This window comes from Nerophis lumbriciformis, linkage group LG09, assembly GCF_033978685.3.
Source record: "Nerophis lumbriciformis linkage group LG09, RoL_Nlum_v2.1, whole genome shotgun sequence".
In the NCBI taxonomy this organism is placed as follows: Eukaryota; Metazoa; Chordata; class Actinopteri; order Syngnathiformes; family Syngnathidae; genus Nerophis; species Nerophis lumbriciformis.
In genome coordinates, this window is record NC_084556.2 from 30,057,578 (window position 1) to 30,081,823 (window position 24,246).

Genomic DNA, 24,246 nt, shown 5'->3' on the forward strand with positions numbered 1-24,246 from the left:
CGGTGCACCCAGAACAGCCCATATCACCCCCGTTCTATCCAGTCTTCATTGCCTTCCAGTTAAATTCTGCATTAAGTTTAAGACTTTAGTCCTGACATTCCGTGCATTGCATGGTGGGGCCCCTCAGTACATCACTGACTTGCTATGCCCCTACTCTTCAGGGCAGGGTCTTCTAAAGATCCCAAAAACTTGTTTTAAATCCCGTGGAGACCTGGCATTCCAGGCTATAGCTCCCAGACTCTGGAACAATTTGCACCAGTCCCTCTGTGATCTTGACTGTGTTGAAACTTTTAAGAAACATTTGAAAACTTCTCTTTTTAGTAAAGCTTTTAATTAATATACCTTTTAACTATCATTTTTAATCCACTTTGTATCCTTTTTACGATGTTGCCTCTGTTGTTTTAAATGGAATTGTTGTTTTACTTTATCTATGTATTGTACAGCGCTTTGTGATTTTATCTGTGAAAAACGCTTTATAAATAAAATGTACTCACTTACTTACTTACTAATGATGGATTAACCCACATTAACACAATGGGGCGGTATAGCTCGGTTGGTAGAGCGGCCGTTCCGGCAACTTCAGGGTTGCAGGTTTGATCCCTGCTTCTGCCATCCTAGTCACTGCCGTTGTGTCCTTGGGCAAGACACTTTACCCACCTGCTCCCAGTGCCACCCACACTAGTTTAAAAATGTAACTTAGATATTGGGTTTCAGTATGTAAAGCGCTTTGAGTCACTTGTGAAAAGCGCTATATAAATATAATCCACTTCACATTCATCATCAATGACATCAATGTTATTAAGAATCACACAATTCTCTCTTCCTTTTGCAGTAGAAATGATGACAATAAGACATCTCACATTTTCATAAATGACCAACATTTATTTCCATTTTTATACATTAAACATGCATATCAATATGTTGAAATCAAACACTTCTGTTGACAGTATTATTGTAAATATGGCTTTACAAATTAAATTTAAAAAAACTATTTCATACAACACCCAGGTCGTACATTTAGTCTTCTGTTCCGGCACGTCTCATGTCCGTCAAACAATCCTTTATTGTGCTTAAACTCGTTGCAAAAATGGACCTGTGCTTTTTCCAAAAGACATGATATTTGCTAATGTTCACAGTGCCAGTGTGACAGATAATAAATATAAAGTGTCACCAAACATCTGGAATATTTATGGAAAGTTTGATTCAACGCCCACACACACGCAAATGTAAACACCCTTAAATTGTGAACACAATTTAAAGCAGGCACTCTGCCCTTTTATAAAATGTATTTGCACTATATGGCTATATCAAACATGGCACTGATGACCGAGTGTTGCCAGATCACTGCTGATATTCACATTACAGGAGCACACCAACACACCATTGTCCAAACATTACATAATGTACTATAAAACAGATTTCCAAGAAACTCTTTATCGGCGTGCAAAAAAGAAAACTATACTCGTTCACAAAACCCGCACACACAATGTTCATCTGTCACATGATATACCATGAATATTTAATGTAAAGCTTGAGTAATACATATCAATGTTTGTTTTATAGTCACACCCCTTTCTTCTATCTTTCCTGTTGTATGACTTACAGTATGCCATTCCGTGCTCTCCATTGTTTATAAAGTCATATCATACAAAACTAAACTAATAAAAGGTCTTTACACAGAGGGGAGATATATGTTTTGGATATCCGAGCGGAAATGATGAAAAAAGAAAAATAGAAGTGTAATTTAGGCGTTGGCAGCAAATGTAATTTGTGAAAGTATAGAAACAAAAACACGTAAAAAGAGAGGGTCTGCTTGTGGACCTTCAGAAGCCAGGCACGTGACAGTAGGCCTCCAGGGAGGACAGGAGGATGTAAATAAACCACATGGAGAGGAAGAGGAAGAAGGTGAGGAGTTTGGCTGTCCGTGGGCCACCGAGCTCCGCGCCCGATATGGCAGGTCGGCGGCGGTAGAGCAGCACTACCACGGACACCAGCGCCATGATGGTGAAGAGGGTGACGGAAAAGGCTAGAGAGCCCGGGTTTACCTGGAAAATCTTGCCTTTGCTTTTCCAGTAAACGGCGGCGATGGTCCACGCCACCCCTATGCCCAAGAACACGTTGACTGCGTTGCTGCCCGTCACGTTGCCGATCGATGCGTCAGCATATTGGTCCTGGATGGCCGCCACTTTACTCGCAAAAGTGTCTGGAGGACAAGGAGAAGGTACTGTATTGATCTTCCACCCCACAAACAAGCAAATATATGTTGAACAATTTAAATGTAATATATCCTTCAAGCTACTGACGGACGTTGTCCTTAGGATCAATAGATACTTCTAAACTAGGGCTTTTCTACTGGCGGCGCGTTATAAGGAGGAATTCAGACCAGTGTAAACACAGTGGCAGACTTACTTACTGGCATACTTGGATATTTCGTGTACATTTACAAGTGCTGTCAAAATGATTTTTTTTTTTTAACCACAGTTTTCAATTTTGGATTAATCATGATTAATCACAGGTTTTTACTGGCTTGCATGATTTGACATAACGGTAACACTTTAGTATGGGGAACATATATGTTAATAAGCAACTAATTAATGGTGAATATGTTCCCCATACAAAAGTGTTACCAACATTTGTAGTTAGGGTTTAGGTTAGGGTTGCATGTTAATAAGCAACTAATTAATGATGACTATGTTCCCAATATTAAAGTGTTACCAAAATAACTTAAAAAAGAACCCAATTTTTGGACGTAAGTGCAATTTTATTCTCAGAATGTCGTGCAGGAACATGTTTTAAAGGGGAACATTATCACCAGACCTATGTAAGCGTCAATATATACCTTGATGTTGCAGAAAAAAGACCATATATATTTTTTAACCGATTTCCGAACTCTAAATGGGTGAATTTTGGCGAATTAAACGCCTTTCTAATATTCGCTCTCGGAGCGATGACGTCACAACGTGGCGTCACATCGGGAAGCAATCCGCCATTTTCTCAAACACCGAGTCAAATCAGCTCTGTTATTTTCCGTTTTTTCGACTGTTTTCCGTACCTTGGAGACATCATGCCTCGTCGGTGTGTTGTCGGAGGGTGTAACAACACGAACAGGGACGGATTCAAGTTGCACCAGTGGCCCAAAGATGCGAAAGTGGCAATAAATTGGACGTTTGTTCCGCACATTTTACCGATGAAAGCTATGCTACGACAGAGATGGCAAGAATGTGTGGATATCCTGCGACACTCAAAGCAGATGCATTTCCAACGATAAAGTCAAAGAAATCTGCCGCCAGACCCCCATTGAATCTGCCGGAGTGTGTGAGCAATTCAGGGACAAAGGACCTCGGTAGCACGGCAAGCAATGGCGGCAGTTTGTTCCCGCAGACGAGCGAGCTAAACCCCCTATCGACCCTAGCTTCCCTGGCCTGCTGACATCAACTCCAAAACTGGACAGATCAGCTTTCAGGAAAAGAGCGCGGATGAGGGTATGTCTACAGAATATATTAATTGATGAAAATTGGGCTGTCTGCACTCTCAAAGTGCATGTTGTTGCCAAATGTATTTCATATGCTGTAAACATAGTTCATAGTTGTTAGTTTCCTTTAATGCCAAACAAACACATACCAATCGTTGGTTAGAAGGCGATCGCCGAATTCGTCCTCGCTTTCTCCCGTGTCGCTGGCTGTTGTGTCGTTTTCGTCGTTTTCGCTTGCATACGGTTCAAACCGATATGGCTCAATAGCTTCAGTTTCTTCTTCAATTTTGTTTTCGCTACCTGCCTTCACACTTCAACCATCCGTTTCAATACATGCGTAATCTGTTGAATCGCTTAAACCGCTGAAATCCGAGTCTGAATCCGAGCTTGCTGTTCTTTCCGCCATGTTTGTTTGTGTTGGCATCACTATGTGACGTCACAGGAAAATGGACGGGTGTTTATAACGATGGTTAAAATTGGGCACTTTGAAGCTTTTTTTTAGGGATATTGCGTGATGGGTAAAATTTTGAAAAAAACTTTGAAAAATATAATAAGCCACTGGGAACTGATTTTTAATGGTTTTAACCCTTCTGAAATTGTGATAATGTTACCCTTTAAGTGTCATTTATTTGCTCAAAACTTTTATTAATCTAAAGTCCTATCAGGTTGTCATTTTTTAAATGAAATCTACCTAATCTTTGCACTGACGTATGCATTGACATGATCACTGACCATTTAACAACCCTTATAGTAACCATCCACGATTAAGGTAGAGAAGGATGTACGGGCAAAATAAACTGTGTGATTAATCTGAGTATATACATGATTGATACAATCAGTTTTGTTATTAGTCGCATAGGTTAACTCGTTATTTTTGACAGCCATAATACTTACACTTGTATTGTGCACAACAGGGCTATTTTCGACAAAATAAATAGACCAAAAATAATTGTCCACTACAGAGAATGCCAGTGCTCAAAATAGGAAAGCAATGAAGCGAGGAATCCAGGCCCCCAGACTTTGTTTCCTGGAAATGTGGCTGTTAAAACAAATTAGTTGAATAGTCCCGTGTCAAGATGGCGCATGTCGGCTGAAGGCGTGACTCCAGGATGCAAAGACAGAAAAGTGGCCTGCAGGTAAAAATAGTTTTAATTTTATACTCAAAGAGCAAACAACTACAGAATCAAAAGGCTAGTGCAAGCCACGTACAGTAGCAGAGGAACTAACGCACACTAAAAAAGCAATAAGCTGGCGTTGGCAAGGAGCAGCAGGTGAACCTAAATTGACTGGAAATGGAAAACACTTGCGCTGGCAGGAAACTAAAAGTGAAGATGCAGCAAAACAAGGAGTCAACAAGTAGAACCAAAATAAGAGTACCAGGATGGCAAATGATACAGAACACAGGAAAGTAACTAACAAAGTCCATGTCATGTGGAATCATGACAGAATGCCTCCCTTACATAACAGATCCCAGACATTACAAGAAAATCCCAGACATGAAGAAAAGAGTCCAAAACTAAAGTGAGGGCAGAGGGATGACTGGGGAAGGGATGTCAAACTGCGCCCCCACTACGAAGGGCCGGCCAACAGTCCAGGCCATGTGTGGCCGCAGCCAACGGGGAAGATTCAGGTAGTCGCAGCTAGTAACAGGTGCGGGATAAACGCGAAGTAGCGGAGGTTACGCCCAGTCTCCAGGTACTGTTGCCATTGGTACAGAGGGCTTCCATGGAATTGCCACATCTGTGGCTGACGAGGAGGAAGGTGAGCATGGGAAGTGCGCTCGAGAGGCGGGGGTGCCTCGGGAACAACTACACCCTTGGCCGACGAGGAGGGCAAGCGCCAGCAATTGTATTAAAGTGTTGAAAACAACACAACACCATTCAGCTTTGAAAACATTATTGGATGGACCCTAATGAAACGTCAAGGGCACTCTACCCTAAAGGCTGATAGTTTTACTTCCCTGCCAAGTTTCACAAGCCTCGACCTCACATAAAAATAAGGCCATAATACAAAAGCTAAACCATCGACTTTAGTCAGCAAACTTTGCGTGTAAATGCTGAGAGCAAAACATTCACTCTGGTGGGAAATAAAAGGATATTGTGAGTTGCTTCAGACTTGAGAAAAGAATACGTTTTAGTACTGCAAACTCTGAGAGTACTGTGCGTTTTCAATACTTTCTTTTTATGTGTCGGTTGCGATAATTTTTCCTAATAGTTTTAACCCTATGGGAACACTAGATTTTAATTATCTTTGGATCAAAACAGGACTTAAAAGTCCTGACTTTTTGAAGGGTGTTCATTACTGTAACATGTTGGATTCATATTGTATATATTTTTACTCAAATTTCTCAATTAACTTTAGTCCTAAACATAACTATCAAACTGTTTTTTTCATCATTTACTGTTAAATTTTTAATTTAGTAAAATAAATCATATTATGCAAATGTATATTAAGTGATAACTTAGTATAGTGAAACATAATTTGATCAAAGCATGTTTGGTATTTTTTTTAGGGCTGAAGTTGATTGAGAGATTTCAGAAAAAATGAAAATAAATCAAAAATAAAAATGTTTTCATGCCCTTTGAAAAGTGACTCATATGTCTTGTTTGGCTTTGCACTATTGTGGAATAACTGCCAGTGTACCATACACCAGTGGTTCTCAAATGGGGGTACGCGTACCCCTGGGGGGTACTTGAAGGTATGCCAAGGGGTACGTGAGATTTTTTTTTAAATATTCTAAAAATAGCAACAATTCAAAAATCCTTTATAAATATATTTATTGAATAATACTTCAACAAAATATGAATGTAAGTTCATAAACTGAACATCAAATCAAGTAGGCTATTCCATTCATTACAATGCAACAATGCAATATTCAGTGTTGACAGCTAGATTTTTTGTGGACATGTTCCATAAATATTGATGTTAAAGATTTCTTTTTTTGTGAAGAAATGTTTAGAATTAAGTTCATGAATCCAGATGAATCTCTATTACAATCCCCAAAGAGGGCACATTAAGTTGATGATTACTTCTATGTGTAGAAATCTTTATTTGTAATTGAATCACTTGTTTATTTTTCAACAAGTTTTTAATTATTTTTATATCTTTTTTTCCAAATAGTTCAAGAAAGACCACTACAGATGAGCAATATTTTGCACTGTTATACAATTAAATACATCAGAAACTGATGATATAGTGCTGTAATTTACTTCTTTATCTCTTTTTTTCAACCAAAAATGCTTTGCTCTGGGGGTACTTGAATTAAAAACATTTTCACAGGGGGTACATCACTGAAAAAAGGTTGAGAACCACTGCCATACACCGTTGAAAGAATTGGACATTGAAATTGTATAATTCAACATTAAAACCCTCTTCTGAAAAAATCATGTACAATGTACAACACAACAATACGTTTGGCCAAAATACAGCAAAAAAAATCCTGAAATTAATTTTACCCCCAAAGGGGTTGGAATTGGAGAATGCAATCTCGTTTTGGAACTCCTGTTTCAATTATTCTTTATTGCTGCCAGGTGGAGCTGTGCCATGAATGTCATCATCACAGGTCAACCTCCAATAGCTGAGGAAGTCATGTTGATCTTCAAACTAAGACTGCATATATATTGGATCACTGTTGTCTAGTTAATCAGTCTTTCCAGGATTTTGAGGGCTTTTATCTGAGATTGATTTTACAGCAGGTTTTTCACAATGTTGAGGCAGAAGTTGTAATGTCTTTTTTTTTAAATAACAGAAGCTTGGTCATGATATGGCAGAATTCGGGAGATTGGGGGGAGGGGTCGGGGTTGGCGTGGGGTTAAGGGGGAGGAGTATATTTATAGCTAGAATTCACTGAAATTCAAGTATTTCTTTTATATATATATATATATATATATATATATATATATATATATATATATATATATATATATATATATATATATTTATATATAGTACAGTACACAGTAATGAAAACACAGTTGTTCTACTAACTGTACTGTACTTGCTGCTTACTTAAAAAAAAAAAACACCTACCTTTCACTATTTGAGTAGCCTTTGTTCTGCCATTTGAGTACTGGTGAGCGATCTCTGAATCTGGGAACATATCCTTCACGGATTTGTTGAAAACATCCGCAAATGAGAACGGGATGTTTCTTGCAGCTATCAGCATAGCCATCTTTGTCTCTGCATATGTTACACCCTCGGGTCTCCATTTAGCGAGGTGGCCCATAATACTGGCTTGTGATCGGTGCTGCGTTGCCGCCGCCTTGTGCTTCTCTGACCGTTCATGAGTGACTATATCCATTTGGCCACCGTGTTATGGGTTATACAAACGTAGATAAACCTATGGATAACTGAGACATATATAATAGTCTCCTTTTCGGGTGAGAGAGGACGCTAAAGGCAGTGCCTTTAAGGCACGCCCTTAATAGTTGTCCGGCTGGAAATTTTGGACATTACTACTTGCCGTAGTTTTGAAGCAATGCATGATGGGAATCCGGATGTTGTGTGTCAGTGTATTAACGTGCCGGCTGGAATAAACACACGCTGAGAAATAGCTCCGTGCCTGCCTACTTTATGGGTTATAGATAAACCTATGGATAATGGAGACATATATAATAGTCTCCTTTTCAGGTGAGAGAGGACGCTAAAGGCAGTGCCTTTAAGGCACGCCCCCAATAATGTTGTCCGGCTGGAAATCGGGAGAAATTCGGGAGAATGGTTGTACCGGGAGATTTTCGGGAGAGGCACTGAAATTCGGGAGTCTCCCGGAAAATTCGGGAGGGTTGGCAAGTATGGTAGCCACCTGTGTGCACACCTGATACTCATTTTCTCATTACTACATAAGCTCTCAAGTTTCTTCACTCCATGCCAGTAGATGGCTGATGATTCACCCTTCCAGTCGTGAACATCTCCTCTGCTTTGGCTCCACTTACGCTTCTCGACCCCTGTGGGCATACTTGCCAACCCTCCCGGATTTTCCGAGAGACTCCCGAAATTCAGCGCCTCTCCCGAAAACCTCCCGGGACAAATTTTCTCCCGAAAATCTCCCGAAATTCAGGCGGAGCTGGAGGCCACGCCCCCTCCAGCTCCATGCAGACCTGAGTGAGGACAGCCTGCTTTCACGTCCGCTTTCCCACAATATAAACAGCGTGCCTGCCCAATCACATTATAACTGTAGAATGATCCAGGGCGACTTCTTGGTTTCTTATGTGGGTTTATTGTTAGGCAGTTTCATTAACATCCTTCCAGCGCGGCAACAACACACAACAGCAGCAGTCACGTTTTCGTCTACCGTAAAGCAGTTCGTCTGCCGTAAACAGCAATGTTGTGACACTCTTAAACAGGACAATACTGCCATCTACTGTACATGCATATGTGACAATAACATCTATGGCTTTTAGAGAGTGCAGTGCACAACTGCGCACACAACAAGGAGACGAAGCAGAATGCATCATCAGAGAGGGTGTTCAGCATGGTTAGAAAAATATTGACAGAGAATAGAACAAGGATGGACAATTCAACCCTTAACTCAACAATGAGTAGATGAGTGTTATGTGTGTGTATATGTGGAAATAAATGAACACTGAAATTCAAATATTTATCTTATTTATATATATATATATATATATATATATATATATATATATATATATATATATATATATATATATATATATAATAAATATATATATATATATATATATATATATATATATATATATATATAGAATTCACTGAAAGTCAAGTATTTCTTATATATACTTGGTGAATTCTAGCTGTAAATATACTCCTCCCCTCTTAACCACGCCCCCAACCACGCCCCCACCCCACCTCCCGAAATCGGAGGTCTCAAGGTTGGCAAGTTTGCCTGTGGGTCAGTTTCAGCGTGGCGGTGTAGGGTTAAATGTTACCTCTCTACACCTTCTGTGTGCTATTTATGTTTCTCACACCTTAAGTGTGCATCCTTAGTTATTTTTTCCTCACTCTTTTTTGAGTGCTCTTCTTGTTATTAATTTTATTTATTTTTTCGTCCGCATTGGGGGTCCTACTGATCATGACAAGCTTGTGATTTTACAAATTTGTTATCAGTATTTTAGGTGTTGTTGTGTGATCACATAATTTATAAAGTATACTGTATGATTTTACTACAGTTATAAACATTTACATTTTACCACCAGGGGGCATTCCCATCTCAGTGACTACGTTTCCATGCACTAAAGTAGTCTGATTTTTCAAATAGTTTATTTTTTTGTATTTTCACACCTAACACATGAAGTCCCAGTGTCCATGCATACCCTCTAATTCGACTATTGGTCATACGTCGTGTGCTTCCCGTACACTGGGAGGCACTTTTTTCCTTATTGCGTAAATAAATGTATTGCTTTTGTGGTTGGCATATAACATCACACCAGGCCTCTGCAGCTCATTACAAGTCAACAGCCGAGCTTTGTAGTTCTGGATGTCCACTGTAATATTGGCACAGATTACAAATATTACGTTTCTTATGGCTATGCTGATGTTAACTAGCAGACAGTATCAACAAATGATTTAATATTACGCTATGAACATGTACGCTACTACCAAGAATGTTTCGGGGTGGATGCAGGTCCGAGGTAAAGACAGTCAGGCAGTACAGTTTTTTAGAAAGGAATTTTCGGCTGGAGAATCATGGAAACAAAACTTTTGAATGTCTCGGATTTCATTTAATAAGGCTCTGTGGATTGATGGAAGGAGTTTTAAATCTGAAGGAAAAGACTGTTTGTGCCCTGACTGATACTGTTCTAAATGAAGGTTGCTGTTATTCTGGACTATCTTGCCAGTTGTGTGTAATACATAGTTATTGTTTATCAGTGTGGAGTGCACAAATGCAGCGTGAAGGTTTGTGTATGCTTTATTATTCGCCTTTAATATACCTGCCTCATTCTCTTTCATCTCATTTGTATTTCATTTGGGAGTCGGAATTAAGCCATTTCCTTAGCTACCTTCTTAAATAAAGCTCCCCTTTCATTTTCTCTCCCATCAAAGCACTTCAAACCGATCTGTTATTCTATTTCATGAAGCAAATAAACAGTCCCCTCCTTATTCCAATTGTTGCTTATGTATTTATTGAATGGTATCTGCTTTCGGGTTGTATCCTGCGTGTAGTGACTGGCACATGCGCAATACGAAGGGTCCACTCCAGCGGCGCACATCGAGAGATCTGGTTTTCAATCGCATAATCCAGATGTGTTAGTCTGATTTTTCAAAAACAGAACACTATCGGATGAAGGCGTTTCCATGGGTTGTGGAATGTCTATTTAGAGCCAAACTATTTGAGAAATCGGACTAATTTAGTTCAGAAAACATTCACTAAAAAGTTATTTTTATGTATTTTTTGCGCTCGAAAATTAATCTGGCGGTCCTTTCCCCACAGTATCAATTATTTTTGAGTCATGGGTAGATAACTAACTGTATTTGGAACGCCCCCTTTTCATTGCCAGACGTGATATGCCGCCCCCTCTTTGTGTGGCGCCATCTACGGAACTCGAGCACATTTGCCCACATAGACCGTGTGGATAAAGACCTAAAACTAGTATTTTGATCACTTAATTGCACGTTTTTGCCAGCCTTGTCCATTATTACTTGAAAACTGATACGGTTGACAATATGAGCAAAAATAAATATAAATATTATAAAATACAGACACGATATAGCCTGTGTTTCCTATCTTGTCATGGGTATTTTCTTAAGCTCATTATTACATTTTAATACTTTTTATACTTTTTTTTTTAAAACTTTGCCTGGCCTTGTGTGTTCGCACTCTTGTAAAGTTGCTGAAAATTGGATTTTCTCTTGAAAACGACTTAAGTTTCTATGTTTAAAAAAATAAATAAATTCTCAAGCACAGTTCAGCTCAAATCAAGGTATAATTCCAGCAAAAAACATCAGTAGAAGAGGACGTAAAATAGAATACTAGTGGCTTATACTTTTTTCTCTTCTTTTTCTGTTTTTCTTTTTTTCTACTATGCGGCGGAGCTTCCCCTGCTGCGAGAGTGAAGCAGACCTACACTTCTGTGTTTACGATATGGATACTATTAAGCTTCAAATTGTAGCCACTAGTGTGTCTGCTCTATGCCAAATAGAAGGACACAAAGTCCAACATGTACTCTACATAATATTTTTTTGCTGATTCTGACTCATTATTGCTCCCTTTGTGTGTATTATGTAAATGTATTCAAATACTGCGTGAAAATAACCAGATTTGAGATGAAGATGCTACCAAAACACATAGGGCCTGATTTACTAAGATCCAAATACTACGCGCTAAACAGCATGCGCCAAAAAAAATTAAATAATGTACTATGAGTGGGCGTGTTGCGTAAGGCTGGACAATTAATCAAATTTTAATATTGATTTTGTTTATGGCTTCTCACAATTGATTAAAATATAATAATAAAAAAACAACAACGTGCAATTGGCATGAAAATTCTGGAGTTTGACCAGATGAGTGAAAAATTAGCATGTAGTTTGGGATGTCACTATGGTTGCTATTTTTATTTGACACAACGCTTCTACGCCAATAATCACTAAACTTAATAGAAGAAGTCAGGTACATGATTTCCGGGTTCACGTAACCACGAACAGAGTCACATAATTGGCCAATAAAATGGAATCCGCTGATAAACGCAACATAATGTCAGGGAAATTGACATAATTGGATGTGAAATGTTGTCATTGTGAGGAGAAGAGACTTTTTTTTGGGAAAATAATGAGTCCAGTAGTGCTCACTTATCCCCGACACACAAATGCCGGCCATTCTGAACTAAACAATGTCGAGACGGCCACTTGAAACAGCGACTAAACTATGGAAATAAAACTAGCAGCAGCAATCCATACACCCACAATACATCTCATCTGCTTGCGTTGTTGTGAACGACATCGTAGATGTTACAATAATCTACAAACCTTGGGCACTTTGGCTACCCCTGTGGTAAATTTTAAATGTGCTTTATAAATAAAGTTGATTTGATTTGATTTGGGCGCAACAAGAGACGCTTGCTCTTTTTTTTTTTTTTACAGCATTGAGTCGCCTCTTTACTCGTCAAGCTGAGAACAACAGCACAGCACAATTTCCAAAATATTCTTTAATAAAAACAGAGATGCAAAATGAATTACACGCCTTATTCTGCTCACTAAACAGACACAATCCACCTTGCACACGTTTAGTGGATCAGTTTGTGTGCTATCAAGTTGGTGCTTGTTTTAGTAATGGGTTTAGATAATGGGTTTCACTATGTAAAGCACTTTGAGTCACTAGAGAAAAGCGCTATATAAATATAATTCACTTCACTTCACTTAGAACACGCAACCCTTAAAAGTGGGCGCTCCAAAATGGGATGAAAGTCGTTAGAGAACAAGCCTAAAATCACTACTGTGTCTATTTTGGAGAATTGTACCTGTTAACATAATTTTTAGATCCATAACTATGAAATAGGTGCCAATGTTGTCAGCATAATAGAGGGCCTTTAATGATCGATTGTGACAGTGTTTAGGGGTGGGCCCTAAGCAGGGAAAAACATTTCCGCCCACAACTAAATGGATGCTGGTTTAATTTATGTTTATGTTCATCTCGAACATGGAAACAAGATAACACGATTGTATTAAATCTGTGACATAACTATATGCAACATATATAATAATGATAATACAATTCACAAAAAAATATCAATATACCTGATTTATTATTAAGGTTCAAGATTCTTTCTTGTATTTTGTTAACACTTTCAGTTTGAACAGTTTCTTAAACAGAATGATATTACTACAATGTTTGATTTATTTGCTTAATCCATTCCATAATTTAATTCCTCATACTGATATACTGAAGGTCTTAACAGTTTACGTGCATACACATATTTTAAGTTACATTTTTCCTAAAGGTTATTTTCCTCGTCATTCTTTGTAGCAAGTTATAGTTTGCTGGTGCATAATTTTAGCTGTTTACAAATGCACCAAATAATTGAATTTCACTATTCTTGTTTTGAAATTCAATTATTTGGTGCATTTGTAAACAGCTAAAATGTCACTATTCTTGTTTTAAGACCCTAAGAGAGCTAACCCAACAGCTCCCAGCCTCTCGCCTCGCAGCAATGCGGCGAGTGCGCTGGTATGGCCATGTCATCCGCCTGCCGGGGGAACACCCCACGCGCAAAATCCTGGACTTCAACCCGCAGCGAGCTGGCTGGAGACGCCCTAGAGGCGCCCCCAGGACTCGCTGGCTGGATGTATTAGCCCAGGACCTTAAGGCCTGCAATGTGAGTATGGCACAAGCTCAACACCTTGCCCACAACAGACCCAGATGGAGAGACCTGGTTGCTATGGTCGGCTCTAAGCGCCCTGAAGTGCAAGAGGACTAAGTAAGTAATAAGTAAGTAAGTATTCTTGTTTTAATAAATAGAGGGTTAGTGTGTTCTCTAATTAACAGGATGTATTTGTCACGGCGCGGGCGTATTCAGCGCGCTCACTAGAGCGCTTCCATTCGCACTCCTCTCCGCGGCGCGCTCCTCTCCAGCCGGTTCCAAATCAGCTATCAACGCACCTGCCGCTTATGAGGACGCCGCACACTATTTAGACCAGCGCGTCCTGCGTTCCAGTGCCAGAACCTAGCCATCTGTATGGTAAAGTGTTATACGTCTCTAGCTCTCTCGCTGCGTTTATGCACCTTGTTGATGTTTTCATCACATGAACTTCTGGTTGTTTTTCCCTCACCCCGCAGTATCCCTTTGTTCCCTCGACTCGAGCTGTGTGTCTCGTTTCCCCGGGCTTCCCCTGGATCTCTTGCTGCTTCGATCTCGACCTCTCGCCTGCCCACGGATCCTGACGCCTCTCTCCTGCCCTCGACCTCTCGCCTGCCCACGGACTTCCAAGCTAGCCTCGCCCTCTTTGGACTTCAGCACTCTTCCCAAGACGCACCTTCAACACTTGCCGGTAACACTCTCCAGTTTAGATCACATAGTCTTACACCATATCTTTAGTCTGGTATACCCTTCATACCCTTATTATGATAAACACGCCTAAGTCTAAATCGTTTACCTGCCTCTGTGCCGTCTCCTTCCCCCTGGTACCAACACAGTATTGTTTTATGTATAGCACAACTAGTGACTGATGCATACTTTTATAATGGTTTCCCCATCGTTCTACACAATAACTCAGGTACTGTATGGTAACACTAGCGAGCAGAAGAGAATATGGAGTGATTTTTGGTAAAGAACATATTTAGCATAGTTTTTACTTTTGAAATATGTATTGCTACTTTATGTTGTACTTTTTTTTATGTTTTAATTCATTGTGTTAATTATAACACCAATAAATGTTGTTTCCTTCACTCCATTGATATATCATTGATATATATATATAATGTATATACAGGTAAAAGCCAGTAAATTAGAATATTTTGAAAAACTTGATTTATTTCAGTAATTGCATTCAAAAGGTGTAACTTGTACATTATATTTATTCATTGCACACAGACTGATGCATTCAAATGTTTATTTCATTTAATTTTGATGATTTGAAGTGGCAACAAATGAAAATCCAAAATTCCGTGTGTCACAAAATTAGAATATTACTTAAGGCTAATACAAAAAAGGGATTTTTAGAAATGTTGGCCAACTGAAAAGTATGAAAATGAAAAATATGAGCATGTACAATACTCAATACTTGGTTGGAGCTCCTTTTGCCTCAATTACTGCGTTAATGCGGCGTGGCATGGAGTCGATGAGTTTCTGGCACTGCTCAGGTGTTATGAGAGCCCAGGTTGCTCTGATAGTGGCCTTCAACTCTTCTGCGTTTTTGGGTCTGGCATTCTGCATCTTCCTTTTCACAATACCCCACAGATTTTCTATGGGGCTAAGGTCAGGGGAGTTGGCGGGCCAATTTAGAACAGAAATACCATGGTCCGTAAACCAGGCACGGGTAGATTTTGCGCTGTGTGCAGGCGCCAAGTCCTGTTGGAACTTGAAATCTCCATCTCCATAGAGCAGGTCAGCAGCAGGAAGCATGAAGTGCTCTAAAACTTGCTGGTAGACGGCTGCGTTGACCCTGGATCACAGGAAACAGAGTGGACCGACACCAGCAGATGACATGGCACCCCAAACCATCACTGATGGTGGAAACTTTACACTAGACTTCAGGCAACGTGGATCCTGTGCCTCTCCTGTCTTCCTCCAGACTCTGGGACCTCGATTTCCAAAGGAAATGCAAAATTTGCATGGTTGGGTGATGGTTTGGGGTGCCATGTCATCTGCTGGTGTCGGTCCACTCTGTTTCCTGAGATCCAGGGTCAACGCTACCAGCAAGTTTTAGAGCACTTCATACTTCCTGCTGCTGACCTGCTCTATGGAGATGGAGATTTCAAGTTCCAACAGGACTTGGCGCCTGCACACAGCGCAAAATCTACCCGTGCCTGGTTTACGGACCATGGTATTTCTGTTCTAAATTGGCCCGCCAACTCCCCTGACCTTAGCCCCATAGAAAATCTGTGGGGTATTGTGAAAAGGAAGATGCAGAATGCCAGACCCAAAAACGCAGAAGAGTTGAAGGCCACTATCAGAGCAACCTGGGCTCTCATAACACCTGAGCAGTGCCAGAAACTCATCGACTCCATGCCACGCCGCATTAACGCAGTAATTGAGGCAAAATGAGCTCCAACCAAGTATTGAGTATTGTACATGCTCATATTTTTCATTTTCATACTTTTCAGTTGGCCAACATTTCTAAAAATCCCTTTTTTGTATTAGCCTTAAGTAATATTCTAATTTTGTGACACACGGAATTTTGGATTTTCATTTGTTGCCACTTCAAATCATCAAAATTAATTGAAATAAACATTTGAATGCATCAGTCTGTGTGCAATGAATAAATATAATGTACAAGTTACACCTTTTGAATGCAATTACTGAAATAAATCAAGTTTTTCAAAATATTCTAATTTACTGGCTTTTACCTGTATATGTTAAACAATTTTGATCCAGTATTGACCCCTGCAGCACACCGCAGATCGGTAGGTTGTGAGTTCAACCCCCGGCCGAGTCATACCAAAGACTATAAAAATGGGACCCATTACCTCCCTGCTTGACACTCAGCATCAAGGGTTGGAATTGGGGGTTAAATCACCAAAATGATTCCCGGGCGTGGCCACCGCTGCTGCTCACTGCTCCCCTCACCTCCAAGGGGGTGATCAAGGGTGATGGGTCAAATGCAGATAATAATTTCACCACACCTAGTGTGTGTGTGACTATCATTGGTACTTTAACTTTACCTTAATTATGTGTAGGCTTTAGGCTGGCTTTAGTAGTCAACACGTAGGCGACGCTACACTCTACTGCCATCTGGTGGCTAACATAGAAAGTGCACCCCCACAGTTCATCACTTCTCATGTGTCAGGTAAACCGCGACGAATGGAGCCATATGAGTCCCCTTCCTACTGCACATATGAACTAAATGAGTGGTGTTAAAAAATAAATGAATAAAAGATTGATTTACAAACATCCTCAAAATGGCTGGAGAGGCGATGTGTACAGTAAGAGGTTCCGCAGCCTCCGAAGCAGAACCTCCAGGTTCTGTAACAGCTTCTTCCCTCAGGCTGTAAGACTCTTGAACGCATCATAAGTAAATTATCCCCTCAACTCCCCCCAAAATGGATTAACTCGCTGGAATAAAAAAGACAATATAAGATACATCCATAAACGTAGACGCATGTGAAAAAGTGCAATATGTTTATCTGTACTCCATCCATCCATTTTCTACCGCTTATTCCCTTTGGGGTCGCGGAGGGCGCTGGAGCCTATCTCAGCTACAATCGGGCGGTAGACGGGGTACACCCTGGACAAGTCGCCACCTCATCGCAGGGCCAACACAGATAGACAGACAACATTCACACTCACATCCACACACTAGGGCCAATTTAGTGTTGCCAATCAACCTATCCCCAGGTGCATGTCTTTGGAAGTGGGAGGAAGCCGGAGTGTAATCTATTTATTCATTTATATATATTATATATATATATTTATTTTATATCCATCCATCCATTTTCTACCGCTTATTCCCTTTGGGGTCGCGGGGGGCGCTGGAGCCTATCTCAGCTACAATCGGGCGGAAGGCGGGGTACACCCTGGACAAGTCGCCACCTCATCGCAGGGCCAACACAGATAGACAGACAACATTCACACTCACATCCACACACTAGGGCCAATTTAGTGTTGCCAATCAACTTATCCCCAGGTGCATGTCTTTGGAAGTGGGAGGAAGCCGGAGTGTAATCTATTTATTCATTTATATATATTATATATATATATTTATTTTATATAAATATTATAAATATTATTTATATATATTTATTTATTTATATATGCACCTTATTGCTTTTTTGTCCTGCACTACCATGAGCTTATGTAACGAAATTCCGTTCTTATCTGTGCTGTAAAGTTCACATTTGAATGACAATAAAAAGGAAGTCTAAGTCTAAGTCTAAGTAAAGCTAAAATAGAAGAAAACTGTTTTTGATCATATTTAAGACATTGCAGCTGGGCCAGCACTGTCAGCGATACAACTCGTTAAGACAGACAGCGAGGCAAAGGTTACACCGTTCCTCCCGAGCAGCTGCTCCTGTAGCTGCCGACAGAAATCAGACATAACAGCAGTAGACACTCACCTGGGACAGACGTGCCCAGGGCCACGAACACCACGGCGGTCACTGAGTCCTTCAGCCCAACAGTGCACCCGAAATGAGAGGCCAGGTCCCCGGTTACAGCTGTCAGGACGCCAATTAAGGAGATGGAGACGAAGAAGCAGGCCCAGCCGTTCCAGTACTCGGTGGGCGGGACGAAAGCGAATAGGACTTTCCAGAAAACTGTCAGGAAGTGCATTATGTAGTCAAAGCAGGAGGGCAGCCGCTCTTCGCCGCTCTCTTCCTCATCATCATCACCTGCAAAAGGTGGAGGAAGTTGCCATTAAAACACATACAGCACTTTGTAGTTATTCATGTTATTTGAATAACATGTTATATAGGACAAACCTACAAACAATGGGCCGCCGGGCTTTCTGCTCGACCGCACCCGAACTCTGGAACGCTCTCCCCGACCACCTTAGAGCACCACTGTTGGTCGACCGTTTTAAGAAGGGACTAAAAACCCACTTTTTTTAGCACAGCTTTTATCTAATTTCTCTGCCTTCTTGATTTTAAATGCACTGCTTTGCCTATCTGTTTGATCCAGTGCTTTCATGTTTTTATTTCTTTTTTATCTATGTTTATATGTTTTAAATAGTGTTTTTCATGTTTTTATTTATATTAAATTTTTTTATTCTATATTCTAACTTTTCTTTTTTTTTTACTTTTAAAAAATATATATTTTGTAGCACTTTGAGATTTTAACAAATGTAAAGTGCGTTACAAATGTAATTCATTATTATTATTATTATTTTATTATTATATTATTATATATATATATGCCAGCAACCTGAGGGTTCCTGGTTCAATCCCCACTTTCTACCAACCTCGTCACGTCCGTTGTGTCCTTGAGCCAGACACTTCACCCTTGCTCCTGATGGGTCGTGGTTAGCGCCTTGCATGGCAGCTCCCGCCAGCAGTGTGTGAATGTGGAAATAGTGTCAAAGCGCTTTGAGTACCTTGAAGGTAGAAAAGCGCTATACAAGTATAACCCATTTACCATTTTATTACTCATTATTAAAATGTTTTCTAACATTTTGCCTTATTTTCTATTTGAAATGTTAAACTACTGTATTGCATCTTGTGTACTGGAGAGTGTATAACTGTAGGATTCACTGAGAGGGCCTTGTATAATGTCAGGAAGTGTGCTTCTATTTATAAACTCTGTACACAAACCTCTGTGAACCGGAGAGAAGAACATAGCTAGAAGAGCATGTTCAAAAAAATGACACATCGAATGAGCAAGTCATCTTTCAGCCCCGATGTTACGTGCACTAGTGCACATCAAAAAAATTCTAAAACCAAATGAGTTTTAACTAAAAGGGTGAAAACATGTGTTAAATTTTATATTAAATAAAAAGCACAAACATGGCCATATATACTTAATAGCCATTAATTGTGCAGGCACGGCAAGGCTGCCCACTTCAGTTTTTAAGGATGGGCCACATTCATTTTTCATCAACTTCTCCGGCTTTTGAGAGGGTGTAGTTGCAAGAATTAAGCGCACAGCTGCAGAATTGTTTGCTTGTAAAAACATTGTACGATCGTAAAGTAGAATGATTCTTTCACACTTTTTTATTTATTTGACTGGCCTTCAAAATAAAAGCAGGCCAGTAAAATTGTACGATCGCACAACAGTCACATGTGTAAAAATACCCAGCAAATTAAACCTTGACGTGAGGCTCATGCGGTCTTTTAAAGCAGGGTTTCTTCATCTTTTTGACCTCGGGGCCCTGAATTAGTAATCTTATTCCTGATTTTAAGCGTTTTCAACATTTATATCTAACCTACTTAAAGTGTAAAACATTTTCAAATGATATAGACTTAGACTTAAACAAACATTATTGATCCACAAGGGAAATTGTTCCACACAGTAGCTCAGTTACAAAGGATGGAAAGGATAATGCAGGTATAAAGTAGATGCAAAATGTACCACAGTAGCAATATAAAATATAACATATATGTAATATTTACATATTATATATACAGTATATAATATATACTGGTATATTATAGTATTATATTATATTATGAAAGAATGTGTTAATCACAATTATCATGATCAAGGCTTAGGTCAGGCTGATTACAAAAAATAAATACAAATCAGATACACTTTAAAAGAGACTCACAAAAACTGATGAAAAATACATTTACATACAACTACGCGGTGCTACATTTAAAAAAAAAGAAAAGAAAATATGTTTCTTAAACGGTCCTTAAAAAATAAAATAACAATTAAAATACAGCTTCACCACTTAAGTCATAATTTGTGTGCTTAAGAAACTTCTCTATGGCTTTAGCTCCAGACTTCTTCTGTTTGTTTGATATTGTCATTACTGCCACAAGTGGTGAAAAAGTGTATTACAACTGAGTACAGCTGCGGCCCATACGGACCACAGCTGAGAAACAGTTTCTTTTTGGCGGCCTTCTATGGTTAAAAACCACTGCTGTAAAGGACACAGAAAAGACAACAGGACAACCTGCCTTACAAAACGACTCAATGAGCTGGGAATGCCCTCTAGTGGTAGAATGAAGAAACAACTCCCAACATAAATGTTTGCGAACCAAAAAAATAATGGTTCTTGAAAACAATTACATTACTTAATGTGACCACACGTTACAGTGTGTCACAGTTACAAAGAACACTTAAAATAAATTCATAAAAAATCTTCAAACCATCGCAGCTTTGTGGGAAAAGCATCCGCAAAAATAGGTATAATAGGCTGCAACATTCACAAAAAAGTCAGCAAAATCCTGGAGGGAACTGATTAAAAGCCAAACTAAACAACTAGCCTCACATAGTAGTTGACAAGATGGTAACATTTTCTCATTTTGATGCAGAGGAAATGTTTTATATTTGTCTTAAAAGGCAAGGAGAGCAAAAATAAAACCAAAATGCTAATGAAAAATTGGAGCGCTGTATTTTCGTTTGTATATTTACGGTCTATTTTCTGACTTTGACTGAATGACACATGATGATTAGGACAAGACTCCTGTTTGCTTTAGAGTGCAGTAAAACTTTATGACTCATATGGTGAAAAGCAGGCATGTGCCTGCGGCCGATTTTTGTGAAAAGGTACGCGATCGCCATTGTCGATTAATGCCTTTTCAAATGGTGAATGGGTTATACTTGTATAGCGCTTTTCTACCTTCAAGGTACTCAAAGCGCTCTGACACTATTTCTACATTCACTCATTCACACACTGATGGCGGGAGCTGCCATGTAAGGCCCTAACCACGGCTCATCAGGAGCAAGGGTGAAGTGTCTTGCTCAAGGACACAACGGACGTGAGGAGCTAGGTAGAAGGTGGGGATTGAACAAGGAACCCTCACGTTGCTGGCATGGCCACTCTACGTCCCCGTTTTAATGCCGATCACAGATGCTGATCTGCTTTGGCTGACACTATTTATTTTTAGTCTGCCTGTGGCTAGCAGCTAATTTCAGTTATAATAATCACTTCCATTACGCCAATTATACTACATTTCTTTGTATCCTAAAGGGGAACTGCCCTTTTTTGGGAATTTTGCCTATCGTTCACAATCATTAAGAGAGACTTGACAATGGATGTTGTTTTTTTTGTTTGCATTCTAAATATTAAATAAATGCAATCAAAAGTGTACTTACAATGGAACCCATTTCCACCCACAAAGACCTTAAAAAACAACCAAACACCTCCATTGAGGTTTTATACATACAATGTATTTAGTAGAGATGTAATGTAGAAATGGGCCCCTTTATAGTAACATTTAATATTCACGTATTTTGATCATTTTAAGCATCTCAACGTTTGCTTTTTCCCCCCTTCATCCCTGATTACTACTCACTGCAGACTTTATGGCCGCCAACTAGCATAATAAAACATCACTTACCGTGGAAGTTCTGCTGTCATTAGGATGCCGACTGCTGGGGTGTTCATATATTCCCATTTAGGTGAAGAAGGTCTCATAATTCTCGCAAAGAAACGGGGTGGGGGAAGTGGCGGAGGGATCCAAGTGTCTTTTTGTGTCGTTCTGGCCATTTCCGAGTTCTAAATGGCTGTCAAAGTGTACCGACCTGTCGGAATACCTACTCAGACTTCTTCTGTCCAGGTGTGACGCATTATTTATGATCTAGAATAAACTTACATGGAGCAAGGAAACGAGGAAGCAGCAGACCACTCAATGATTTACACATGGGCACACATGGAAGTGTTCACGGCGCCGCTATAAATAGCTTGTGTGCGTTAGTGCTTATAATAACAATATCACTAATACTTGGTTAATATTCAAGTCACCAAATGTAAATAGAGTATTTTTGGCAGTTTTTGAAAGGTTATTTATTGGATTTAATGGGCAAAATAGAGGAGTTCCCATTGGCTCCGCTGTAAGTGGACTTTTATTCACGTTTATTTAATATTTAGAATGCATTAAAAAAAATCCATCCGTCGTCATGTCTGTCATAATTATTGTGAATGATAGGCAAAATTCCCAAAAAAAGTGCAGTTTCCCTTTACGTATTAATATGAAGTAGCATTTTCACTGGAGGATGAGACTAAACATTTTATACACTGAGAGCAAGCTAGCAAGCTAGGAAGCTGCTAAACTAGCTTGAAACAACACCAAAAAAAAAACAAGTGCTTAATAAAGTTGAAGAAGTGTAGATGGAACTACGTTGTAGCTGAAAGTAAGCAGTTATTAATAAGAAATTAACAGGAAGATTAAAGGAGTTTATAGAGAGGCTTATATAACAGCAACAGCATTTTCACAGTTGGTACACAACATGCAAGAGTGGATCCATCCATGAATTGGTGTTATCGATACCAAGGGTAGTATCACTATATGATTGGTCGATATTTTTATTTTCTCAAAATCATGTTGTTTTTTGGTAATGATTACAAACTTGGTGAATACTTACCATATTTTTCGGACTATAAGGTGCACTTAAAATCCTTTTGTTTTCTTAAAAATCGACAGTGCGCCTTATAACCCGGTGCGTCTAATGTACGGAATAATTCTGGTTGTGCTTACCGACCTCGAATCAATTTTGTTTGGTACGTGGTGTAATGATAAGTGTGACCAGTAGATGGCAGTCACACATAAGAGTATAGACTGCAATATGACGCCAGTAAACAACACCAAAACTTTAAATGTTCCATTGAGAATATAAAACATTACACACTGTGCTCAAAAATATGTCAAAATGTTTTAGTACGACTTTGGTAAGCTATGAAGCCGCACTGCTTGATGGATTGTCAGCACATTACAACTACCGTAGTCAGACATACAAGTATTATTATTGTGTGTGTATATGGACTGCAAAATGGAACCTATTAGCAGACATATTTGCCGTTTTGTTTTGCAATATTATGCAAAACCAACTTTTCTTACCTTCTGGTACCTGCTGATCTGTATTTGGGATCTGCATAAGTCCTAAAAAATTGTGCGCTAATCAATGCAACATTTTGACCAAAGAACCACCATTAAATGTTATGTAGACCCCAAGGAAGTGTTTTAAATGTAGAAAAAATCATAATGTGACCCCTTTAATGCGCCTTAATAAAGTTAAAGTACCACTGATAGTCAAACACACTAGATGTGGTGAAATTACCCTCTGCATTTGACCCATCCCCTTGTTTCACCCCCTGGGAGGTGAGGGGAGCAGTGAGCAGCAGCGGTGATTTAACCACCAATTCTAACCCTTGATGCTGAGTGTCAAGCAGGGAGGTAATCGGTCCCATTTTTTCTAGTCTTTGGTAAGACTCGGCCGGCGTTTGAACTCACGACCTACCGATCTCAGGGCAGACACTCTAACCACTAGGCCACTGAGCAGGTTTTGTATGAAAATAGACCTGAATAGACCCGCTCATCGGCAGTGCGCCTTATAATCCGGTGCGCCCTATGGTCCGAAAAATACGGTACATAAATAGTGAGTTGATATAGTTAAACTGTCAAGAGCATTTACCATAAATATATTGAAACATTTAAAGCCCCACTTAAGGACTTTCAGTTTTGGTTGATTTTGGCGGCGCCAGTGGACCAAAGCGGTAGTGTTTTGCCAGAAGAAAACCACATTTCCCATGAGGACTAGCGCATA

The 24,246-nt window shown here is 39.6% G+C and overlaps 1 protein-coding gene across 7 annotated transcripts in view; it reads right to left on the reverse strand.

Moving 5' to 3' along the window:
• Nucleotides 1-865: 865 nt before the first annotated feature.
• The window catches only part of slc8a4a (solute carrier family 8 member 4a), a 102,389-nt gene continuing 79,008 nt past the window's right edge, over nt 866-24,246 (reverse strand). For all 7 annotated transcript variants that reach the window (XM_061963384.1, XM_061963383.2, XM_061963379.2 and 4 more), the window contains 2 exons: nt 18,159-18,431; nt 866-2,203 (listed from right to left, as the gene is read on the reverse strand). In XM_061963384.1, the coding sequence (XP_061819368.1) occupies nt 1,824-2,203; nt 18,159-18,431 (653 nt within the window). In that variant the 3' untranslated portion in view covers nt 866-1,823. The remainder of the gene's footprint in view (nt 2,204-18,158; nt 18,432-24,246) is intronic.